Genomic DNA, 24,851 nt, shown 5'->3' with positions numbered 1-24,851 from the left:
TTTACCACGAGAATCACCCTCAGCATGAGAAGATGACTACACTAAGAGGCAAGAGGGAGAAGAGCCACTGAGAGAGTGGCAGATTCTCATCTTCCATCTCACACGCTCTCTAGGATGTTCACAGACTGGTCTATGTGTGTTTGTGGACTGGTAAACAGTCACCCTCACTCTTTAAATCACCCTCACTCACTCTGCAGAGCACGAATAATTCATTTTGAGTAATAACCCGTGTATAAGGCAAGTCCACTTTAACCCACAGTAACTACAATAGAAGTATATACAAACTAGAGTGATGGCACAGAAGGATTTGTTAACTATCTTTAGGAAATTAAGGAAGTTGTATAGAGAAAGCTGAGTCTGGAAGAATAAACAGGCAGTCTCAACAGCCAGATGAGGGAGAGAAGGGAATTCAGCAAAAGAAATAGCAAGTGTATCGAGATACATGCACCAACAATAGACAAGGAGCACCAGACAACAGGGCGCTTTTGAGGACCTGGAAGCAGTTTGACGGTGCTGAAGCTTAATATTCGAGGGGAGAATAACGAGATGGAAGCCTGGAGAGAAAGGCAGAGGACAAGTTCACCAAGGACTTGCTATTTATGCCATAACTCTCAACTTACTCTCTCAAATCAGTGACTCTCAGAGGGTGTCCCTGGACCAGCTGCATCAGCATCACCTAGGAACCTGTTAGAAATGCAGATTCTTGGGCCTCACCCCATAATCAGAAACTGTGAGGGTGGGTCCCAGTAGTCTGTGTTTAACAAGCCCTCAGGTGATTCTGATGCATGCTCAAGTTTGAGAATCATTGCTTTAGAATGATGGGGAGCCACTGCAGAGTTTTTAGCTGGGGGGAGACAGAATCCAGGTTAAGCAAACTTCAAAGCCCACATTCTGTTTCCTACTTCATGCTGACTTTCATGCGTGTTCACATACATGGAGGGGCTGGCCATCTATGGTCTATACCATCTATGGTCTATAGGAGAAAGAACCCTGGGCTTTATTCTCCCAAGTCCTGTTGTCTGCTTAAGAAGAATCTCTCTCACACGTCATGTCCTCTTGTTTTTACCGTTTCTAAGCTCATCTACAAAATTCCTCAAATTAGTTTAGTACGTGACAATAAAAGACACGTAAAGTGGGGGAGACAGAAATGAACGATGGAGGAAGACTTTCCCGCAGAAAGCTGAGTAGGCTGATTTAGAGAACACTCAGCTTTTAATCATATGATAGGAAAAATCTTCAGTTTGAGCCTCAAACCCAATCCTCTGCAAGCTGTTACAGACTGCTCTTTCCCTTACTTAATTTTCTTATTTCAAGGGTATCATTTTCCAAATGTTCTAAAACGAATTGACCTGAAGGTGGTGAAAGCTAACTTTGTAGTACCAGTCATCCATGTGCGAAAAATATTTTCACAGAAAAAGCAAGTGCATGAAAATATTTTTACCACAATAAATTGCTGGTTCCACATTTCTTTGAAAAGAGGAGGAAAAAAAAACCTGTGAATAATTAGTGATGTGCTTTAACTGCCAGCCCAGCACCACTGAAACTTACCGGGTGCCAAATTATTTAGCTGAACAGTATTTAAATTAAAAACTAATGACTAGGTTAATTTAATACACGTTCATCTCTGCTCCAACTCTGTCTCTACTAATTGAGTTCCAAAGCTATATTTTAAACATGCATCTTAGTCAGTGAATGAGAAACATCTGACAACTTGAATATAACAAGTCAGTTACCAATAACAACTTCTTTTAATCTAAGCTTTATTGTCATTTTAGATGCTTAACCATAAACTATTTACTGGACATATTCACCAGTGGGATGGAAGGAATAATGTGCCACATAAAATGCAGAGAAAATATCATTAGTTAATAAAATGAGTTACATTAGGTAATTTGAGTGCTTTATGTTTGAGCTACAAGGCTTATCAAAACACCCATAGGAACAAATGCTGAACTAAGCAGTACTACCTAGGGCTCCAACAACACCTTTAAAAATCAGTCTCTGAGTATTTAAATCTTGGCAGGGGAAGACCCAAGTCCTTCATCCCCACTTCATCCCACCCATTCCCCAAATCCATACTCTCTCTCCTTCTCTCTCGCTCTCCCCTTACCCAACAATCTAACATATAACTCCTTCATAAAGCTGCAAGAAATTATAATAGTTTACAGATCTTAAAAAAGTGTGGAGAATCATTCCAAAAAGAGAAGTTATGGTAAAATTCCAAAGGCACATAGCTAAGCATGGTCTGGCAAACACATGACATACCTATCCTTGCAAGGAGGGCAGAGAATAGGCCACCCCTTCAGCTTCTGCAAACCATAAATGTCACAAACATTCTAAACCACCCACAGAGGACCAACCTAAATCTGTATGTGGGCTCATCTACTCAATCCCACAACAGTCACTGAGCATAATACACACAAAGCGAAACCAAAAGGGAAAAAAAGTGTTTTCACACTATAGCACAGAAGAAAATTTAATAAGCAAACACTTGTCCATAAAGAGTCGACAGTAAAAAAAAAAAAAAAACCTCCCAGACACCAAATGAAAACAATATCTAAAAGTGAACCTGGCACCAGAACAAACGGAATGAAGTTATGAAAGCTAGGATTTGGAAAGTGCCATAATCATTTATAATAGCAGCAACTGTCCTGGATTCCCCTCATCAAAAACTAACACGGAGGCAGGCTACCAGCCATCAATTTCTGGATCTCACAATGTGTCCCAAGGGTGTAATGGTGTAATGGAAAGAAATGATGTAGGAGACAGAAAGCCTGATTCCTAGGCCCATTTGTGCCACAATCCAGTTATGGGACCTTGGGCATTGCACTACATATGTGAAGGAAATCTCAGAAATCTAGACGACTTAAGAGCTCTTTTAGAGAGAGAATGTTATAACATGTATCTACACTCTTGGGCTTAGGTTGTTGGGCCTTTTTTCTGGAGGGTGCAGGTGGTAGAGAAGCGGAGGCAGATTAGAAGGTTTACTTATTTATTTCAAGGATCTTACGTGGAAGACGTAAAAATAAAAAGAAAATCGTCCTCAAGAAGTTTAGGGAGACACAGAAGAAAGGGACCTATCCTGGCCCCAGGAAATTTACGGTGTAACTCCTGAGATTAAGAAATACACGGTTAGAGGAGAAGAAATTAATCAAATTTTCTTTGGCTGAAAAAGTCTAATCTCCCACCCAGTACCTATATCCCCTATAAAATATTGCCCCAAATGATTACCTATACCTGAATATCTTCAATCACAGGGAGTTTAGTTCTGCACAAGCCAGCCATTCTATTGTTAGAAAACAATCTTTAAACATTTTTCTTCTAGTGAGTGAAAATCAATTTCCTCATAAATGCTGGCCCTGGTTCTGCCCTCTAGCTTCACAGAATATGTTAACCCTTCTTCCTCAATCAGATCTTCAAATACTTGGAAAGAGCTCTTCATTACAACACTTCTACCCATTCCCAAGCCAGGTTCAACACCGACTCGTCTTTCAACCCTCACTCATCTGACATGGTTTCCAGAGCATCCATTAACTGAGTCTTCCTGAGTCTGGTTTGGCAGAGCAACTCTTAACATACAGCACCAAGAATGCAACACAATATTCCACATGCGGTCTGACAATTCAATCCGATTCAAAAAACCATTTACTGAGCGCCTGCTATGCTTCAGACTAATATTTTTCTTGATCTTAACTACATTTCTATTAATGCACCCTAAAAACACATTAGCTTTGTTTGTTTTAGCCCATTTCAGACTACCATGACAAAAATGAGACCAGATTCTGTTATCCAAACTATTAGTTTATCCCTCTGCTGCCATGTCTATAGTCACTACAGTGCAGTAAGACAAGTTCTTGAGCCATGTGGACCTGAGTGGACCCTGTCACTTACTAGCTGAGTGACCTTAAGCTGGAAAAACACTGGTTCACTTGCAATGTTTCATCCAAGTCTCCGATAAAAAATAATTTTTAAACATCAAAGCCAATGACAGATTTGCATGGGACAGACTATTCTCTAGAATGACAATGATCCATCAATCCAATTAAAGAGTGACCACTCCTCATGTTTCAGGAATGGATGACAAGATGGGCTAGTTAGTGAAGGGAAAGGAAAGAGAAGCACTAATTCTGTGCCAGGCACTTAATGCACGTTACCTCGTTTCATAACAATCTTGTAAGATAGTTGTATTGTTTTGGTAGAGAAAGGAATCGAAGAATTAGGTAATTAAGGAACGTGTCTAAGATCACATGAGTAATGAGTGGAGGGGCTGAGCGCAAACAGTTCTGCCTGCCCCCCCTTCCTAGCCACTGCACTGGGAGATGAGCACAGGAAGAGCACGTGTGGTTAAGGTGAGGGAGGGTGATTGCGGGAAGCAGGAAAGAGCGCACAGGGTGACATAAGAAGTACGAAGCTAGAGGCAAAGCTAGAAAGGCTCTACTGAGGCCATGTTGCAAAGAGTCCATATTAAGGAATTTGGATTTCAATCTGTCGTCTGTTAAGAGTCAACCCCGGGCTTCCCTGGTGGCGCAGTGGTTGAGAATCCGTTTGCCAATGCAGGGGACACGGGTTCGTGCCCCGATCCGGGAGGATCCCACATGCCACGGAGAGGCTAGGCCCATGAGCCACAACTACTGAGCCTGCGCGTCTGGAGCCTGTGCCCCGCAACAAGAGAGGCCGCGATAGTGAGAGGCCTGCGCACCGCGATGAAGAGTGGCCCCCGCTCGCCGCAACTGGAGAAAACCCTCGCACAGAAACGAAGACCCAACACAGCCAAAAATAAATAAATAAATTTATTAAAAAAAAAAAAAAAAAGAGTCAACCCCTTCTAGCTGTGATTAGTGAAGTCTTTCAAATATTTGAGAACGAATTTCACAGATCATGATAGGGCTTTGCAGACAAATACAGCATAATAAGTGGAGCATGTGCTTCGTGTATTGTTTTAGACACGGTTGGGAGGGAAGGCTTCCTGAACAGAAGTGATATAAATCAGAGAGAAAGTGATACAGATATCTCAGGGAAGAGCCCTCCAGGCTGAAAGGCCCTTTGGCATATTCATGTTTGAGAAACATAAAGAAGGCCAAGTTTTCCAGTTAGGCTGGAAAAGAATTAACAAGGGGAAGAGGCTTAGGAAATAAAGACCAAGAGATGGCAAGAGCCAGGTCATAGAGAATTTTCGATTTTATTCTTAGTGTAATGAGAAGCCACTAGACAAAGTTCTGAGTAGGAAGTAACATGGTTCAATTTATTATCATTATTATTATTTACTGAAATCCTAATACATTAAATTTATTGTTCCCTAAAGTGCCAGTTCATAACTATCCAAAAAAAAGAGAGAGAGATTAGTTTGGCTCACTAATTCTCAGTAAACCCATGCTGGCTTCTAATTCTTAGCTAAGTGCTCATAAACCAAACATTACTAATCTGTTCTAGAATCTTGCTAGGAACTTGGTTTGAGAATCCATTATTCCTTCTCCTCCCTGCCCCCAAATTCTTTTTGAAAACCTGTGACATTTCCCCTCCTCCCATTTTATGGCATGAAGCATGGGTAGTTAGTAAGTAGATTGTGTGGTACCAAATGTAAATGCAAAGGAACGAGAGGAAGAGAAACAGAGACAGAAAGAGAGAGAGAGAGAGACATAGAGACAGAGAATGTAAACGCAGAAGAATTTGGAGAGACAGAAAAGAGAGAGAAGTGGCCCAGGTGGGCTGCATGGGACATATGAAGGGGCGAAACTGCTGGGGAGGGATGAAAAACATTATTGCAGAGACAGAGTTCAACAGAAACCACACTCAGTCAATTCAACTAAAGCCTTGAAGCAAATGTACAAAAAAAGGTCACGTCTATTCTAACTGGATGGCAGGACTTCAGCCGAGTTTTTCTTACGTTTGAAGTTAATTTTCTATACTATTGTTACATTTCTTCTAGAATTAAAAAATATTTTTAAAAAGAAAGTTAGGCAGGGGGATTTATTTTCTAAAGCAAGTAAAAGTCAAGATAATCATAAATCTTGAGACAATGAAATGTAAATCTTGAGAAACTGAAATTAGACCCAATATAAAGATTCTTCTTTTTAAAACTTCACAAAAATGTACTTTTTTTGGAGGAAGAATGGAGAATGCAGAGCCTAGAGGAAAGACTACATAATCCAGAAGAGCAAAATTCCGACAACTTTGTGACTCTGCTGGGTTTTTTATAATATACAATTAGACAAAGAAAGTTCAAGAGTCAGACCACAGAAGAATCTCCAGGGGTGTCCTGTAATGTGGCTCAAGCCTGATGCTGGAAGGCGAGAGCGTGGCTTGGTGTCTCAACCTGACCCCCATAATGGTTCCAAACACCTAGCATGCCAGGTGGAGGAGAAATCGCAAATTCTTTTTGGAAAAAAGGAAACAAAACAAACTTGCATGCATAGATACATACATATACACAAAAGCTAATCTAGGCAAAAAAATACATCTAATACGTTCCCTTCAAAAATCATTTTCAGTGGTTGGGATTTAAGAGATTACTCATTTTAGGGTCCAGTCGCTTTAAAATTATTTGTGACTTTTTGTATTTCAAATTTTGCCTAGTAAGTATTTGAATGAAAAAAGTTTCCATAACAATAATAAAAACCATTTCTTATCTAACTTTCTTTCATCTGACATTCCTGATGAACTTTATTTCTATACAACAGTATAAGTGTTTTTAATGCATCCCCATTTCACTTTTCCTAAATCCCTCAATACTTACTCTACCAGTCACTGTTGTCTAAGACCAAAAATCTCTTATTTGGCATCTACCTATGCTACAGCAACAACAGTGTCTCGAGTCTTATTTACTATCGACATAAAACACTAGTTTCCTTAAACACAAATTCCACTTTAATATCTGTCCAAGAGGATGACAATAATTGCCTAGAGGCAAGAAATTTAGTTTCTTAAATTTTTTTATATTCTCTCCTCATCACCTCAGTTTAAAGTGTAAAATGATACCCAAATACAACTGTATCCAATTCTGTATAGAATGCTTTTGATTGTTCGAAAAATCCCAGGTTTCTTTTTTTCTTTTATTTATTTACTTTTATTGTAGTATAACTGACCCAGCTTCTTCAATAAGAATAATTCCTAAATATGATTCAAACCCAAATGATTAACTCCATAAAAAGGCAAAATTTTATCTAAATGCTTTAATTAGTATTTAAAAAAATATTATCCCTGATAAATTTGTCTCACAAGATAATCCAGTGTTTACAATATTTTGCTTTGATAATATATTCCACAGAACATAATAATACACTCACTGGAAGGCTTAGGAATTCATTAAAGTAGTCCACAAGGAAATCATCTGTTGCCAAAGAATCTTCCTGCAAAAATACAGAAACAATATTATGCTTACACTAAAATGTCTTAAAACATGCCAATATTATTCTCTAATTCTGATACCAACAGATTATAATGTAGATCTTCAAATTATTTTCAGTCAGTCAAGAGTGAACCCTCACTATAAATAGAACACAGTGTTACAATCTCTGGAAGGAAGAAATAAGAAAATAGAATGGAGCATCCTCTTAAAAGGCCTTGCCACTGTACTTAGCTGGAAAACAGAGCACATGAGAAATATAGCACGATGCTCAAAGAAACGTCAACAAGTACAAAATACTACACACAGTAAATTTCCCATGGACTTATTAAATATACTTATTTCATAAGAATAAAGGCAGAGTCAATAAAGACAGAACCAGTGTTTGGGGTTAAGATGAAATTCAGAATTTCAGAATTTCATGAATTGTCTAAAAGAAGTGATAAACTAAGTGAAGAAAATATTCCACTGCCTCCCCCTTAGAATGAGACAGTTTTAGTAATCTGGGTCCTGCGTAACTTTTGCATGAAGAAACTTTGACAATGCATGTGTTCTAAGAATAAGGATTGTATACATTTTTTTTCCATAACTATCTCATCCACCAACATAGTCACTTTTAAAGTTGGCAAATTGGAAAGCCACTGCCAATAACAAAGTCTCTCTTCCAAATAAAATACCTTATTTTATTAGTAATTGTTTCCATTGTGTCAAAAGCACATCATCACATACCCTGTTGTATAGTACGTGTGTTTATTTTGTTATTCATAATTATATTTCAGTTTCACAAATCTAACATGAAAGTTGACAATACGACACAATGCTATTATTTCCATATGGCTGATTATTTTCTTCTTATACGGGCCAACTTTTAAAAATTTGTTGAAGTATAGTGTGAAAGTATAAGGAAGATATTATAGTATATTAACACCTACTTTGGAAAACAGATTTTCAGGGTAATTTCTTTAAGTAATTGCAGTATCAGAATAGAGTTATGAACAATCACTTATAGGATTTATATCAAAGAACTTAGTAAAAATATGAACTGGTTAGAACAACTAAGGATTTAGTTTACTAAAAATCTCAGCTGATTAAAACAACAACAATATCAAACTCAGGATCTCACAAACATACTACCCTCATAGTGGTACTTTAGTAATACATGCTCAAAAAAATTCTGATTGGCACAGGTCAAATACAGCAGAACAAGGCAGATAACATTTGGTGTTAATCATCTTTCGAATTTCACCTTTCAGAGTTACTTTAATTTTCATTTAGCAAACTAATAAATAATTCAATAAATATTTTTAGGATTTCCTGGGTAAATTTCCTAGGTAAAGGCATTGTACTACAATAAGGGTGGCCAAATTTTACACTACTGGGCTCATGATCAAAAATCCACAGATGGGAAAGTTGAGTATTTTAAATTAGTAACTGTAATGGAGTACAGTCCCTGTTAGTTTTTCTAAAAGAGCCATTTCGTTTTTAATTTTTAGCAATAAAACAAAATGAGTATTTCATAAATCCTCATAGACCTAAATGTCACCTAGAATTTGGTCAGTCACATTGCCAGAAATTTCTACAGAATCCTCAGATTCATATATTCATTTCCAGATGCCTCACACTTCTAAGACTCTAATCAATGCTTTCCAAGCCACCTGTGATGAAGTACCTGTTTTGTTTTCTTTTCTCCCTAATCGACTTCAGACAGATAACTTTTGTAAAATACAATAAGAATGAATTATTAGAAAGTGAAATAAAAATATACATAATACAAGCCCAACATTTGTATTATTAAATTCCATACTCTGTCAAATTACTGTAAGGTTTCTAAACATTTACTCTCAATTTCTGAACTCATCTCCGGATAGATGGACAGGAGTTCTCAGGCAGTACCAGCCCACACACCTGACTCCAGCAGCACTGCCCTGACCCTTGGTAAGCAATGTGCTCTCAGCTCCCTCAGGTCCCCCTGAGGCACCACACGAGAGGGCATTCCCTGGGTGTTCAGTCACATCCTCAGTTTGCACTTACAACCATGGACGTTATTATTCAAATACATCAAAATCTGTATTTCTTTTCTGAAACTGTATCTTAATTTCTACCAATATTAAACGTAAGTGTTTCTGCTGATATCAGGGCAGTTAGTTCCCCAATGGAAATAAGTGTAGCCTTCAAGTGCCATCTGCTCAATCCTCTTGTCACACGTTAATGGGAAGTCCTGCACCTCTCTAAATAATTGAGCATATTTTCCCACTGCAGTTTCTAGTTCACTGTGTTCTGATATCTTGTCACATCAGTAACAAAGTCCTGTGAACCTATGAGGATCTGATAAACCCTTTATTCTCCAAACGCTTTAGTTTAAAAAAAAATTTTTTTAAGGCCTTGATCTGGAGAAGCAGCTCAGTTACTCGCAATAAATTTCCACAATCCAGTCACAATGAACTAAGTCTCCATATTCAGGTTTAATAGCTTCCAAATAACCAATAAACTGGTGATGGTTAGTGGTACAATCAAGAAGAAAATTGAGTTACAATCAATTCCTCCATTACATCATTCCATGAACCTGGCTGCAAAATTTGCAACACAGATTCTCTGCAGAATGATGCAATGGAAGGCAGGAACATTTTTTCAGAATTGAATGCACTCTTGAAACCTGTTTTTTCATGTATTACAGGTGTGCCATCTGTGAAAGTGAAGTCAGCTTTTCCATTTTTAGTCCAAACTTCTCAAATTTCTTCCTGACAGAGGGTTAAACAAAATAGTTTATATGTGCTTGCTAATTCTAATAGGTAAAAAATTTTATTGCTTCAAAAATCATTTTGCTGGACTCTCAAATGAGATAAACTACAACTTCTTCACAACTCTAAAAGATGCAAGATATACAGAGACCTTCTAAACAAGGAAGAGGAAATGAGATAAATACAGACAAAAACCATAGTCCAAGAAAGAATACAATACATGCCATAAGAAAATTACAACATAAAACGTTTCCTCCCAAAGGAGGGAAAGATATTATTTGGTAGGGGGAATCAGAAAAGAATCAAGTGGGGAAAATGGCATTTGAATTATATTTCAAATAACTTCAAATTCTATATTTAGAAGTATACACGAGAGGCAATAATGCAGAGTAAAGAGAGAAATGCATGAGGAAAGAGAGGTTGGAAAGCAAAACATAGTAAAGGTAATCAGTTAGCTAATGGCACAACTAGAAAAATAATCCAAGTTTCCAACTTCCTTTTAAGCCATTCACACATTAGCCAAAGCCATTCATCTAATTTCCAATGCAGAATCCTAAACTGACACACTTTAGACTGGGAATGCTATCATCGATCAGGAGATAGGTATAATTTTGGAAATAAGGTCTAAGCCTATCAGGATGGACCTATTTTTACTTCTTCTTCCTAAAGTACATATAAATTCTTTCTTTTCTCCTTTCTAAACAGGCCAGTCACTAGACCAGAGCCTCCCACCCGGTATGGCCATGACACGTGGTGGTGTGCAGACAATGGAATTCAACGGGTCAAGTGAAAGTGGACCTCTTCAGACCTCAAGGCTACCAGGCACAGTCAGGGATGGCTGGTGCTCCCAGGATGGTGACCTCTGGTTGTGAGCAAACTTGTTTGGGACTCCTCAGATCCAACTCCTTTCCCTGGAGTCAGCGATTTATCAGCCACATCCCACACACAGACACTGAGCATAGCCAAAGAGCTGCTCAAGCCCCTGGACATGGATTTATTAGCTAGCTGCAGAGCATACCACTGTGCTACGAAGCTGCTGGAGGAGTTTCTGTTTGAGATGTCCAAGAAGACAGTTCACAGCCAAAAGGTGCTAACAGCTTGAAGGAAAGGGGGAGGGGAGACCCTGGAAGGATGATGGCCCCAAATCTGGCCTTCACATACAACAGATATTTCTGTCTGCTGGCAACTGATGGATCCTTGTAGTAGTATACCAGCTAGATACAAGGCAATCACTTGAAAAATATATGCATATACTGCAGTATAGAGTTTCATCATTATTTTGAAATAACTGAAACATTTTATTGACTTCTATTTCCTAAGAATTTTTAACATTATATTTGTCATGAAAAGAGGGAGTACTGTTAAATTTAAAATTTAATTTCAACTCCTGCAGTTTTGAATGGTTGTAAAAAAGTCTAAAAAATGTTAATACCTATTAGGAGATACAGTTTCTCACCAAGAGAGACTATACAAGAATATTAAAAGATCAACACTGAAAGTCTTGATTAGAAATTACATACAGTCATCTCAAGCATAAAACCTAATATTAAAAAGTTATGCACCTCAGGGGACTGCCCTGGTGGTCCAGTGGTTAAGAATCTGCCTTCCAATGCAGGGGACGTGGGTTCGAGCCCTGGTCAGGGAATTAAGATCCCACATGCTGAGGGGCAACTAAGCCCGTGTGCCACAACTAGAGAGCCCCACGTGCCACAACGACAGAGCCCAAGCAGTCTGGAGCCCACGTGCCACAACTAGAGAGAAGCCCATGCACCACAACTAGAGAGAAGCCCATGCACCACAACTAGAGAGAGGCCTGTGCGCTGCAACGAAGACCCCGTGCACCACAATGAAGAGCCTGTGTGCCACAACGAAGAGCCCATGTGCCAAAACGAAATGATCCCACGTGCCGCAACTAAGACCTGATGTAGCCAAAAATAAATAAATACATTTTTTAAAAAAAAGTTATGTGCATCAAAAAAGGAAATTAAGAAAATAATTCATTTCAGTAGCAGAGAAAAGAATAACAACCAAGGAGGCAAAGACTTGTACACTGAACTAAAAAATTGCTCAAAGAAATTAGAGAAGATATAAATAAATGGAAAGACATGCCATGTTCATGCACTGAAAGACCATATTGCTAAGTTGACAATACTACCCAAAGCAATCTACAGATTTAATGCACTGTCCATCAAAATCCCAATGCCTTTTTTTTTTTTTTTTTTTTTAAATGAAAAACCCATCCTAAAATTCACAATGAATTTCAAGGGACTGCAAACATCCAAAATAATATTGAAAAAGAACAAAAACTGAAGGATTCATATATCCTGATTTCAATACTTACTACAAAACTACAGTTATCAAAATAAAGTGGTACTGGCATAAAGACAGACATACAGACCACTGGAATAGAAAAGAGTCCAGAAATAAATCCTCTCATATACGGTCAAATAATTTTCAACAAGGGTGCCATGACAATTCAGTGGAGAAAGGACATTCTTTTCAACAAATGGTGCTAGGAAAACTGGATAGCCACATGCCAAAGAATGAAGTTGGACCTTTCCCTTATACCATATACAAAAATTAACTCAAAATGGATCAAAAACCTAAACATAAGGGCTAAAACTATCAAATACTTAGAAGAAAACATAAGGATAAACCTTCATGACCTTGGATTTGGCAATGGATTCTTAAATATGACATCTAAAGCATGAGCAAAAACTAAATAAATAAATGGGACTTCATGAAAATTTAAAACTTTTGAATCAAAGGACTCTACTAGGAAAGTAAAAAGACAAACTACAGAATGTGAGAAAATATTTGCAAATCATATAGCTGATAAGGGTTTAATATCCAGAATATATAAAGAACTAAACTAGAAAAAGATAAAAAACCCCAAATTTTTTAACGGGAAAAGGACTTGAATAGACATTTCTCCAAAGAAGATATACAAATGGTCAATAAGCACATGAAAAGATACTCAACAACAATAGCAACAAGAGAATGCAAATCAAAACCACAACAAGATATCACTTCACATCTACTAGGATGGTGACGATTTTTTTTAAAAATGAAAATAACAAGTGCTGGTGAGAATGTGGAGAAATTGGAACTCTTGTGCATTGCTGACAGGAATGTGAAATGGTACAGCCATCATTCCTCAAAAAGTTAAACATATAATTACCATTTAATCCAGCAATCTACTTCTGGGTATAAGAACTGAAAGCAGGGTCTCATACAGATATCTGTACACCTGTGTTCCTAGCACCATTATTCACAACAGTCAAAAGGTGGAAATAACCCAAATGCCCACTGATGTGTGAAAGGATAAACAAAATACGGTATGTATATATAATGGAATATTACTCAGCCTTAAAAAGGAATGAAATTCTGATACATGCAATGACATGGATGATCCTTGAAAATGTCAGGCTAAATGACGTAAGCCATACACAGAAGGACAAATATTATATTATTCCACTTATATGAGTTACCTAGACTAGGTAAATCCATAAAGACAGAAAGTAGAATAATGGTAACTGGAGGCTAGAGGAGGGGTAATGGGAAGTTATTGTTTAAAGGGTACAGAGTTTCAGTTAGGGATGATGAAAAAGTTCTAGAGATGGATAGCGGTGATGGTTGCACAATGTGAATGTGCTTAATGCCATTGAAATCATACACTTAAAAATGGTTAAAATGTTAAGTTTAATCTTATGTATATTTTACCACAATAAAAAATTATGTACACGCCAGAATCATGCAACAACATGGAGAATCTCAAAAACATTATGCTGAGCAAGAGTAATTTTACGCAAAAGAAAACTAACTGTATGATTCCATTTATATGAATTTGAATCTATAATCCAATGGTGAAAAAATAGGACAGTGGTCTTTAGGGAATGGAGGAAGAATCAACTGGAAGGAGGCGTGAAAGGACTTTCTAAGATTATGGAAATGTTCTATATTTGATGGAGGTTTGGATTACACCGGTGTATACATTTGTCAAAATTTGTCAAATGGGACTCAAAAGTTTTCCATTTCACTGTGCATAAATTTTACCTCAACATAAGGACCATAAACTAATATTGAACACTAGTTTATGATATAAAATGCTGAAATGTTTAGGGTGATCTGTATCATATCAATGTCTGCAGCTTATACTCTGAAATGCATAAAAAAAATAAAATGGATTGATGGACAAATGGTGGGATGGACAGAAGGACAGAAACATGAAAAAGCAAATGTAGCAAAATGCTAATAACTGTGAAACCTTGGTGATGGGTATATAGGTATTCACCATACAGTTCTTTTAACTCTCTTATATGTTTAAATTTTTTCATTAAAAAAATGTTGGGATGGGGGTACTTATGTACACGGAAACAGTATCATGTTTCTCTGCACCTATGGACAGCCTTCTTAGCCTCCTGTGTACTAAATGACAGATCCCAAATCATTATCATCACATCTAGAATCAGTCCCTGGTTATCTGACAATCTTCTGACCACTACCCTGCGATCCCATGCACTAATGGTCAGACCCCTGGGACCTCTGCTTCACCCTTCTGCCCATAACATGCCAAACCTCATCTTCCTACCTCTCCGTATCACCATTACAGTATAGATCAATCTTCCTAACAACACCACAATCAATACAAGAGTTCCACCTGTCTCCCAATCCCCCATCCTTTTCTAACACACAACAAATGGCTTATGATGAATGCAATTTAGTTCCTGCCCAGCTGTCTAGCCTCATCTCATACTACCATGCTGCAGTCATAGCAATTTTTTTAATAGTTCTGCACCTTGGCACATGCTGATTATTCTACTTGGAAAATCTTTTCTCCTCTTATTTACCCATCTATCCTTTTTTCTTCTCCAAAAGAAGAGAAGAAATGTGATGTTTCCCCTATGATATGTTTACCCTATCATAACTTTTAATACTTCAGACTATAATTGTCTGTTTAGATATCTCACTCTCTGGACTGTGAATTTCTGGAGGAAAAAGACTGTTTCTTACTCACTTTGAAAATTCCCAATGCTAAAAGAATCTGAAAAAGAATATATATGTATAACTGAATCACTTTGCTGTACTCCCGAAACTGACATATCATTATAAATAAACTATACTTCAATAAAAAAAAATCCCAATGCTTCAGATAATAGATGCTTACACTTTTGTTGAGTGAATGCTTGAATGATTATACTGAGGACATGAAACCTAAAGAGAAGAGACTGATAACCTAAGAAAGACTCTAATAAAGCAACATCAATAAAATAAAAAGCAGAGATGTTGCCAAAAAAGAAAAACAAAGACAACACAAGGGGAAACAAACTTCACAAAGTGGCTTGTTGAAAGTATATCTTGCATAGATCCAAGGCACTTTGGAAACTTAAGAGCCAAAAGCCCATTTATCAGATCCTCACGGGATCGCAAAATTGTATATTGTATTATGAATATAGTTTATGAAGGAAGGAGAAAATAAGAGTGGCTCAAGCAATGAAGAACAAAAGTATGGATCTCCTTTGATACCAAGGGTTATCATCACATATTACAATCAGCATCTACCCCGCGGTACTTTTCCATTTGGTTTCTGTTCTCACGCTCTCTCCTGGAGGAAATTCTCAAAGGCCTGGAGAAGGTAAAGGAAGCTCTCAATTCCCTTTTTATCCAATCACACTGTCTAATTATACCTACTTGGCTTCAGTCAATTCATTTGGTGAAATACCCTAAGGCTTTCTCCCTGTACAGAAGTTCTTACAATCTGATATCCTAATTTAAAAGAGAGTATCTCACACTCTTTATCACCTTTTCTCCCATGCCACACCTTACCTACGGATAGAAAGCTTCTCTAAATGTGCTTTTGGTTTAAACCTCAAAATTCACACTTAAATATAAACTGTGTGTCCTCATTGTTTCATATTAAAGGCCACCTCGCCAATCAGAAGGTATACAACTTTTGGGAATAGCGACGGACAGTGTGTGTCCCCAGTAGTGCCTAATACAATGAGAAGTGCAAGTTGTTGCTTAATAATATACTTGTTGACTATCATATTGATGGAACTTCTAACGCACTTTCTGCAGTTCCAAAAAGCATTAGAGAATTTGATTCCAACCAGAGAACTGGACTCCACAGAGATGGAAGGATTCCAAACAGCCTACACTTTCCAAAGGACCTCTAGGACCAGTCTCAGTTTCCAAATGACTTGTTGGAAACACTTCTCGCACCTCGCTCTGCACCCTCTTAAAAGAAAGTGAGCAGGGAAGCAGGATGGTACCTCCATCCACCTGCCCCTGCCCTCCACCACTTCCACATAACGCCACCTAGCGTGTCAACCAAGTGTGCTCTCACAGTTCATTCAACCAACTGATGTGCAGTCAGCCATATTTACAATCTGAAAAGACAAATACCAGTTGGTCATTAATGTTCATATAATTAGACAGTCTTGTTCATGAGGACTGGAACATATGGTTTTTTTTGCATATTACATTAGAATAATGAGAATATCCTCATGCTTGGGAAATGCTCTGTGTTTATAATAAATTCATTCACCCTATACAAATAACAGAATATGAATTTAAACAGACTAAAGATTAACTAAAAATAAATACCATTTTTAACAAGTAAAATACAGAAAATACTGCTTGAAACTACAGTCTCAATTTTATGGTATAAATAAAGAGCATCTGCTTTTTTAAAAAAACTTTTCTTTTTTAAATGGCATCTGCTTTTAAAGTTGAAACTGAGTTTTATATATCAGAAATCCTTCAACAAAATAGATCATTATACTACAAAATTTTTACTCTACAAAGACTATTTTTGAAGCATGACATATCTATCTGCATAGTTTCAATTTTTAAGGCACAATAAAAAAATATTATTTTGAATTTAAAGAGTCAAGTACTTAAGTCTTTAATACTAATTTATTTTCTATTTTAAAGTCAAAAACAATTTTAGGGGTCACTCTAAAATTTAAACTTTTCTCAATGTATACCTAACACATAATCAAATCTCAATGTATCATAAAGCGGTCTGAACTCTACTATTCTTGCTATGACAGATTTATACTTCAATTTTTATGGAATATGAAAAAGAGTATGGGATTGAGGGAAGTAATGAAGAGAAGCATTCACTTTATCACTTTTATTATTTGAATTATTTACAGGAATGTATTTATACATTGCTTATATAATTAAAAATATACCCCTAAAGGAACTAATGAGAAAACTGGATATGTAAGTTTTTTGTATATATTTTCCCTGAGAAAACTATCAAAGACCAAAGTTAATAAAGACACTAAAGTAGAAAAAATGCTACTTAAAAATGCTAAAATAGAAAATATAGAATATATATCAAATGAAGCTTTGCAAAAAATTGTAAGTGAAGCAATTACACTAATTTATTAATCATCTAATAACATATTCTGGGAATTGTGCTATTAACTATAGGGAATATTAAGGTGTACTGAGTCACAACACTAACCCTCCAGGAGTTCACAATTTTGTTAAGAAATTGCAAAATTTACAAACAAAAAGTTAAAATATATACAAGGCAATGTGTCCCTGACAACAAATGATTTATTCTAAATGTTATTCTCTCATTTGAAGACGTAGGGTTAAAATATTTTGCAGACATACTTAACAGCACTGTAGTTTTTAGATCACTGGTTGAGAAAATGAAATAAGCAAAAAGTTCCTATGACTATGGAAGCACTTTATATTAGAACAGGACTCTGCTGCCAGTAATGGAAAACCAAGATAACGCTATTTAAATAACACAAAAGTTTATTTCTCTCATGTAATTATAAGCAGTTCAGAACTGGCATACTGGCTTCCCAACATATCAGGAACCCAGGCTCCTTTGATCTTGTGACTCCGCCATCCTCAAGATGCCACTTCTATCTCAGAATCCAAGACGGCTGCTTCAGCTCCAGGATCACATCCTCATTTCAGCCAGCAGGAAACAAGACGAAGGGCATGTTCTCTCCCTTTACATTTATCTGAGTATTACAGTCAGAATGACACAGGTTCTAATTGTGGCCTGACCAGTTACTAGCTGTGTGACCCAGGGGTGAGTTATTTAATCTCTGTAAACATCAGCTTTTCAGAAGTATGACACAACACTTCTGCTTACATTCCATTGTAAGCAGAATTTGGTTACATTTAGCTGCAAGGGAGGCTAGAAAATGTTGTAATTATTTTGGAGAGTAATATGTCTGGCATGTATTATGGAAAATGGTAGAATGGATTTTGGGAAACCAGAGATCTCTGTCACACAATTTCTTCTAAAAATATTAATGAGAAAAAAATACTTTTATACTTTTGAAAAACAGAGATAAATATTATGTGCAAGACATATGAATTAATTAACCTATAGATAATGCTTGGTGAGCATATGAATTTGAGGATCTGGTCACAAACTGGTCACAACTGAAAGCTGCACAGGGCTCAAAGGCAATCTGGATGATTTTAGGTTGGAAAGGTTTCACGGAGGAGATGAGCTGAACCTTGAAGCATGTGCAAGACTGTGAAATGGATGTGGAAGGGCAACTGAGACAAAACTCAACAGCAAAGGCAAGGAAGCAAGCAGGGCAGTTTGGCTGGAGCAGAGGGCATGTGGAAGTACTTTATAAACCTAAAATGGTATGAACATTGTCTTTATCACATAGAAAGTATCGGAAGGTAAGGTTTAAAGAAGGCTGAAACGTTGTAGAAAAGATTTTGAATGCTAAAGGGAGGCTTTTGACATTGTGGCTCTGCCAGTTACTAGATGTGTGGCCCCAAGCCAAGTTAGTTAGCCTCTGTGAACACTGACTTCCTCACCTGTGAAATGTGGGTGTTAATAACCACCTAATAGAGTTGTTTTGAGGTTAAATATTAACATGCAGCCAGCATTCAGTAAATAGTAGGATTAATAAAGCTCTGAGTAATTGAGTAACATGGTAATTTTTTAAAGAGTTAACAGCAATCTGATAGCCAAGGTAGGACTGATGGGAGAAGGAAAATTATAAAGGCAGAGCAAAGCCATAGCAAGTAATCCAGCAGAGCTGAAGCACAGGAGTCTGCTCTTTAAGCCTTAGGCAAAGGAAAATTGAAGTTGGCAGAGGGAATATTGGAGGCAGTGATATCAGGGAGGACTACTGCCAAAGTCCATGCTCAGGGATGAGGGCCTGAATAAGACAGCGCTGAGGATGGAGAAAAAGATCTGGCTATGAAAGGAACCTGCTAAATGACCGCAAGTGGGAGGTGAAGAAAAGGGAAGAAAGGTTCTGATGTGGGTGACTGAACGGCCAGTGGCACCATTAACCAAAATAAGAAAAAGAGGAAGCAAGACAGAATGGGGTGGGGTGATTAATTCAGTTTAGACTACTGAAGTGATGCAGGGACATCCAGATGATGTTAAGTGTCCAATAACCCAATAGATACAGAGTTCTAGCATCATAAGAGGTGTGTGGGCTGGAGATGTGTAGATTTGGGAGTCCTGTGAAATAAGAGTAGCTGAAGCCATAGGAGGAGAAGAGGAGTCCTCCCAGAGAATCCTGAAGAAGGTCAACACTTTCATGGGTAAGAAAAAAAGAGAAGCCAGAAAGGGGGACATAAAAATGAGAGATGGGATAACTGGGAGACAGTGGTACAAAGAAACCAAGAGAAAGTGTAGTGGCTAGTAGAATCTTCAAGATGTTATGAGTTCCCATAAGTTGGGAAAAGACCTGGAGAGGTTAGCAGACAGCTCAAAGGGTAATGTCGCTGGGTGCTTGTCAGAGTTTGTGCTGGAGTTGTATGGGAAAGGGTTATCTCCAGAAATGCTTACCTACCTCCTGCTGATGTGAAGAACAGTTCAGGAAGCAGATTAAAGAAATTTGCCACTACACAGAGAGATGCCAAGGCAACAGGAAGATGGTTGGAGTTTCTGACACACTCTTTGTGCCTCTAGTTTGGTCTCCCTCTCTCAGTGGTGGACCAAAGGTCTGGAAGGGTGAAAGTGGAAAGTACTAGCAAATGAAGCTAGCAGAGAGCCTCCATTCTCATAGCCCCTACTAGACTGTGAACTTTTGGAGACTTATCCTCAGCATCTAGCACTGCACTGTGAATGTAGAGGCGCTCACGTTTGTTGAATAAAACGTCAAAAGCAAATAAGATAATTGACCAACAAGAGAAATAAGTGCTGTAGGACATAAGCAAATAATCTAGAGAAGTGGTTAGAACTGCTGGAATCAAACCTTAGTAGGAATGAGGCTCTACGGCCTCCTAGCTAATGTATAACCTTGGGCAAGTTCCTTAAATACACTGTGGGAACCACAGCAGAGCCCACCACCCTAGATATAGCACTCACCTAAATGACAACAATTACAATGTACTTGGCCAAGTACTTATTATTACTCAACTCTCCAGAAGTCTGACCTGAGAACATATTTAGCGCATTTTTAAAGGAATTATAACCGTAAATAGACCACTTATTATCAATCAATGCCACCTACCAATGTTTACTGTAACCAGGAACTGCACAGCCCCATCACAACAAAACCATGGAGATGAAGTCTACCACTCATGGAGTCATTAACAAGTTCAGCAAAATTAAATGAGGCCATTTATGTAAAAGAACTTTAAAAATGAATAGCATCCACCATAAAAGTCAGTTGGCCCCTTCTTAAAAATGTACCTGTTAAAAAATAAGCAATTCTTGTACTCAGCACCCTCGTTATGAAACGGAAGCCTCTATTATACTCATTTGGCAAAAAGAAGAAAAGAAACAGCTTTTTTTTTAATGATCTATGATTTGCTATTTTTAAAAAAAGCCAAGAAAAAAAAAAGTAGCCCTCTAAATTGTACTTACAAATCCTTCTTCTGTAATAGTTGGTGGCTCTGAAACAAGATAAAATATTACATTATCTCACTCAAATCTGATTTCCTTTTAAAGTAAATGAAATAATTTGAGACAGCACTTAGCCCTGCTGCTTTATACGTGGGCAAGCTCAGTAAAACTCTTGGCCCTCTGTTCATTCTCTGCACATGGACTGAATTTTAAGTTAGAATTCAAGGTGGAAGTGGGGAGGAAAGGCCTCTGGAATTCAGCTTGGTCACTAATTGACTGTGACCCCGGAGTTAACCTTGATAGACGGAGGCCTCCATTACTCCCGCTGCAAAACGGAGAACTAAGCAAGATAAAATAGGACGGGGCCAACGAAGCACTGGGAAAGGGGTGAGGGGTTAAATTCCTTACAAAATGCGGTGAGAGAACTCTGGAGCCAGTGCTACGGGACGCGCGGGAACCCAGAGGCGGTGCGCAGTGGGGCCGCCCCGCGGGCGAGAGCAGCGGGCCGCGCGCCCCGGCCCCGACACCTACCCCGGCCGCCCCACCTACCGGCGGTGAGCCGCCTCTCGGGCATGCCGCCGCCGCTGCCCGCGCCCCCGGCACGCGTGCGGGCCGTCAGGCCCCGGGAACGGATGCCGACGCGGAGCGGCGCGCGGCCCCGGACTGCGCCGGCCGCTGTGGCCCCGCCCGGCCCGAGTTGCTATGGAACTGAGACAATGCGGGCGTCGAGCAGCGGGCAGTCACGCGCCTTTCGGGCTGCCCGGGCCGAGGAAGGTACGCCGTCCGCCCCAGCCCGTCCTCCTTCGGGCCAGGGGCCGGCCCCGCCGCCAACGGCTGCGGGACGGCGCGCGCCGAGCAGTGGGCAGTCACGCGCCTTTCGGGCCCCCCACGGACCGAGGAAGGTACGCCGTCCGTCCCAGCCCGTCCCCCTTCGGGTCAGGGGCCGGCCCCGCCGCCAACGGCTGTGGAACGACGCGCGCCCAGACCCCGGCGCTGCCACCGCTAGGGCCCTGGAGACGCATCGCCCTTAGAGCCCGAACTAGCTGGGGTCTCGTTACTGTGGTGACTGCGGCTCAGGCCTGTTCTCCCCCCACAAGCTCCGCCCACACCGTCCACAGTAAGAAAAGACCGGCTCCGAGCAGGTGCGGGGATGGAGGCCTCTCTGGCTCGTCCTGAGAAGACGAGGAAGGAAGGGAAGAGTTTTCTAGGTACCGAAGGAGGGCGAGTACTCGCCACACACAGCTCTTGAGCGCGTTCAGTTATATGAATGCCTGTATAAAAAGTTAAATATTCACGTGCTTTAGGAACCAGACCGTCCTCACACTTTTCCTCCAATCGGTTAGGGCAGCCAAATTCTCAAGATAGCTAAGATTTTAAAATTATCGAAGGAATCATGAAGAGGGGACAATATACTGAGGTTGCCCATAGTGTATGTTCCCGGAAAAGTTATGATAGAGGAGTTTAAGTGAAGAGTGAAATTTGAAAAAAGAAAAACAATACCTCTAATTAGGGAAAAGTGAGCGTTTCTAGCAACGTCGTGGCTAACTCAAAGTTCCAGCCCAGAGCTCTCCCCCTGAACCTGAGAACCCTAAATCCAATTTCTACCCGTGGTAGCTCTTCCTGGATGCTTCCAAATCAAAATGTCCAAAGGGAAATTCACAATTTTTCCCATTTCTTATTTTCAAATTTCATCTTCTTACATAAATCCCATATTCAGTAAGCGATACCTTCTTCCACCAAGTGACTCAAGCCAGAAACATCATATTCACTCAAGCACTAGGTCCTGCCAATTCTACCTTGAAGTATTTCTGGAACCTTCTCTCCTTTCCCACTAACAACCAGAGTCCTAGCACAGGCTGCCATTTGGACTGTTGTAAAAAACTTCCTAACTTGTCCCTCGGTCGTTGCTTCCAGTAGAGTTCCCCTTAAGTCCATTCTCCATGCTGAAAGCAAAATTATCCAAATGCAAATGTGACCTACTTGAAACCCTCAGTGGCTCCACATTTGCCTCCTAGGGCCTGCAGGTGTGTGAGTGCTTAAGCAAACAAGGAGTAAGACAAGGGGTGCTGGTACTGCAAGAAACCCTAACACCTGCTTAGTTATATTTATTTCCTCTTCAGCAGTACATAGGCAAAGACAAAAAAATAAAGCAATAAACCACTACCTTGGCCAAACAGAATCAGCGGGCCAAATGAAGTCAAGGGAGACTAGTGAGGAGAACAGGAAGGGGATGGGTGAGGGAACAAATCAACAATGGCTTTGTCGGCCCTCATACGGACTCTGGCTTTCATTCTGAGTGAAACACCAACTACAGGAGTTTGAACAAAGAAGTACCACGATTTTACTTTTATTTGAAAATGATTGTTCTGGGTGCTGTATAGCGAATGCAGATGGGCCAGGTAGTAGCAGGCAAGAGCGGGTGGCTCAGAGCAGGGGAGTAGCAGGTTTGAGTAACAGGTTTGAGAGGGACTCAAATCCCGCATATATTTAAAGGTAGGGCCAAGATGATTCCCTGACAAAGTGGATGTTGGAATGAAAGTAGTTGAGAATAATTCCAAGGTTTTTGCCATGAGCAGCCAGGAGGATGGAGTTGCAATCATTGGAGATGGAGAAAGCTGTGAGAGGAACACAGGTAGGAGAGAGGTTAAGAAGCCTATTAGCCATGCAAAGCAAAGATTTTGAGTTTGCAGTTGATATAGAAGCCTGGAATTTGGGAGATATAAATTTGAGAGTCGACAAACGGGCTTTTCAGGCATTTGCTTGCACCGTTTTTCTGTCACCAGGGAAGCCCTTCTGGCCTTTCTTTATCAGGCTAAATTTTCTCATTCTTCAATACTCAGCTTGGATGTCATCTCCAGAATACCTTCATGTGAGCTCCTTTCATTGACCTCTCCTCTTGCTCCTATGTAGTTAGTACAAACTCATGTCTTAAAGGGATACCCTCTACTCTCAGTGCCACTCACCAGACAGTAAACTCCTGGGGGTGAAGGAGATTCATGTTCTTTTAACAACCCCCCACCCAGCACCCACGACTGAGTGCCACTGCTCAGTACATATTTGTTGAAACATCTTCTCTCCATTGCAGTCATTCTGCCCTGCTCACAGACAAGATACGTTAATTCCTGTTTTAGGTAGCCATACTGATGAGAAGACAATAATTTGTTTTCACATTAAGTGTGGCTAACACTTACTGCATATGCTGTGGGCCTCTAACAATAACCATAACCATGTGAGATTGATATTATCCTCAACAATTTAAGAAACTGAGACTTGGACTTATAAAATTTGCTCAAAGACAAGCAAAGCCTGAAAGTGTTGAAACCACCAACTCATCCAGGCCTGTCTCATCCAAAGCCTTTTTTCTAACAACCAGGCTAGGCAGCTTTTCTCGCTAAAAATAATCTCATTTAGAGATTTTAAAAAACAGCGTAAGAATCATAAAGGCAGTTACTTGAACCCAAATGCTTAGATAAGAAGCTATTCTAATGTTTTGATGATTTTTTTTGGTAACAGTTTTATTGAGATGGAATTCACATGTCATAAAATTCACCTATTTAAACTGTATGATTCAGTGGGTTTTAGTATATTCAGAGTTGTGCAACCATCACCACAATCAGTTTTAGAACATTTTCATCACCTCAAAGAAACCTCATACTCTTAGCTGTCACCCCTATTATCCCGTCCCCACCCAAACCCTATGCACCCACTAATCTACCTTCTGTCTCTATATATTTGCCTATTCTGGAATCACACCACATGTTGGTCTTTTGTGACTGGTTTCTTTCACTTAGCATAATGTTTTTAAGATTCATCCATGTTGTGGCATGAATCAGTTCTTCATTCCTTTTTGTTGCTGAATAATATTCAATTGTATGGCTATGCCACAATTTGTCCATTCATCAGTTGATAGTCATTTGGATTGTTTCTACTTTTTAGCTATTATGAATAATGCTGCTATGAGCAT

General features: G+C 39.2%; 1 protein-coding gene across 1 annotated transcript in view; it reads right to left on the bottom strand.

Annotated features, from left to right (window-relative positions):
• The window catches only part of RGS22 (regulator of G protein signaling 22), a 196,896-nt gene that overhangs the window by 146,367 nt on the left and 25,678 nt on the right, over window positions 1–24,851 (bottom strand). Inside the window, exon 3 of the mRNA XM_036830350.1 lies at window positions 7,284–7,346. Within this exon, the coding sequence (XP_036686245.1) occupies window positions 7,284–7,346 (63 nt within the window). The remainder of the gene's footprint in view (window positions 1–7,283; window positions 7,347–24,851) is intronic.

The sequence above is a fragment of the Balaenoptera musculus genome, chromosome 17 (assembly GCF_009873245.2).
Source record: "Balaenoptera musculus isolate JJ_BM4_2016_0621 chromosome 17, mBalMus1.pri.v3, whole genome shotgun sequence".
Lineage (NCBI taxonomy): Eukaryota > Metazoa > Chordata > Mammalia > Artiodactyla > Balaenopteridae > Balaenoptera > Balaenoptera musculus.
This window is presented reverse-complemented; position numbering and strand designations above follow the sequence as displayed.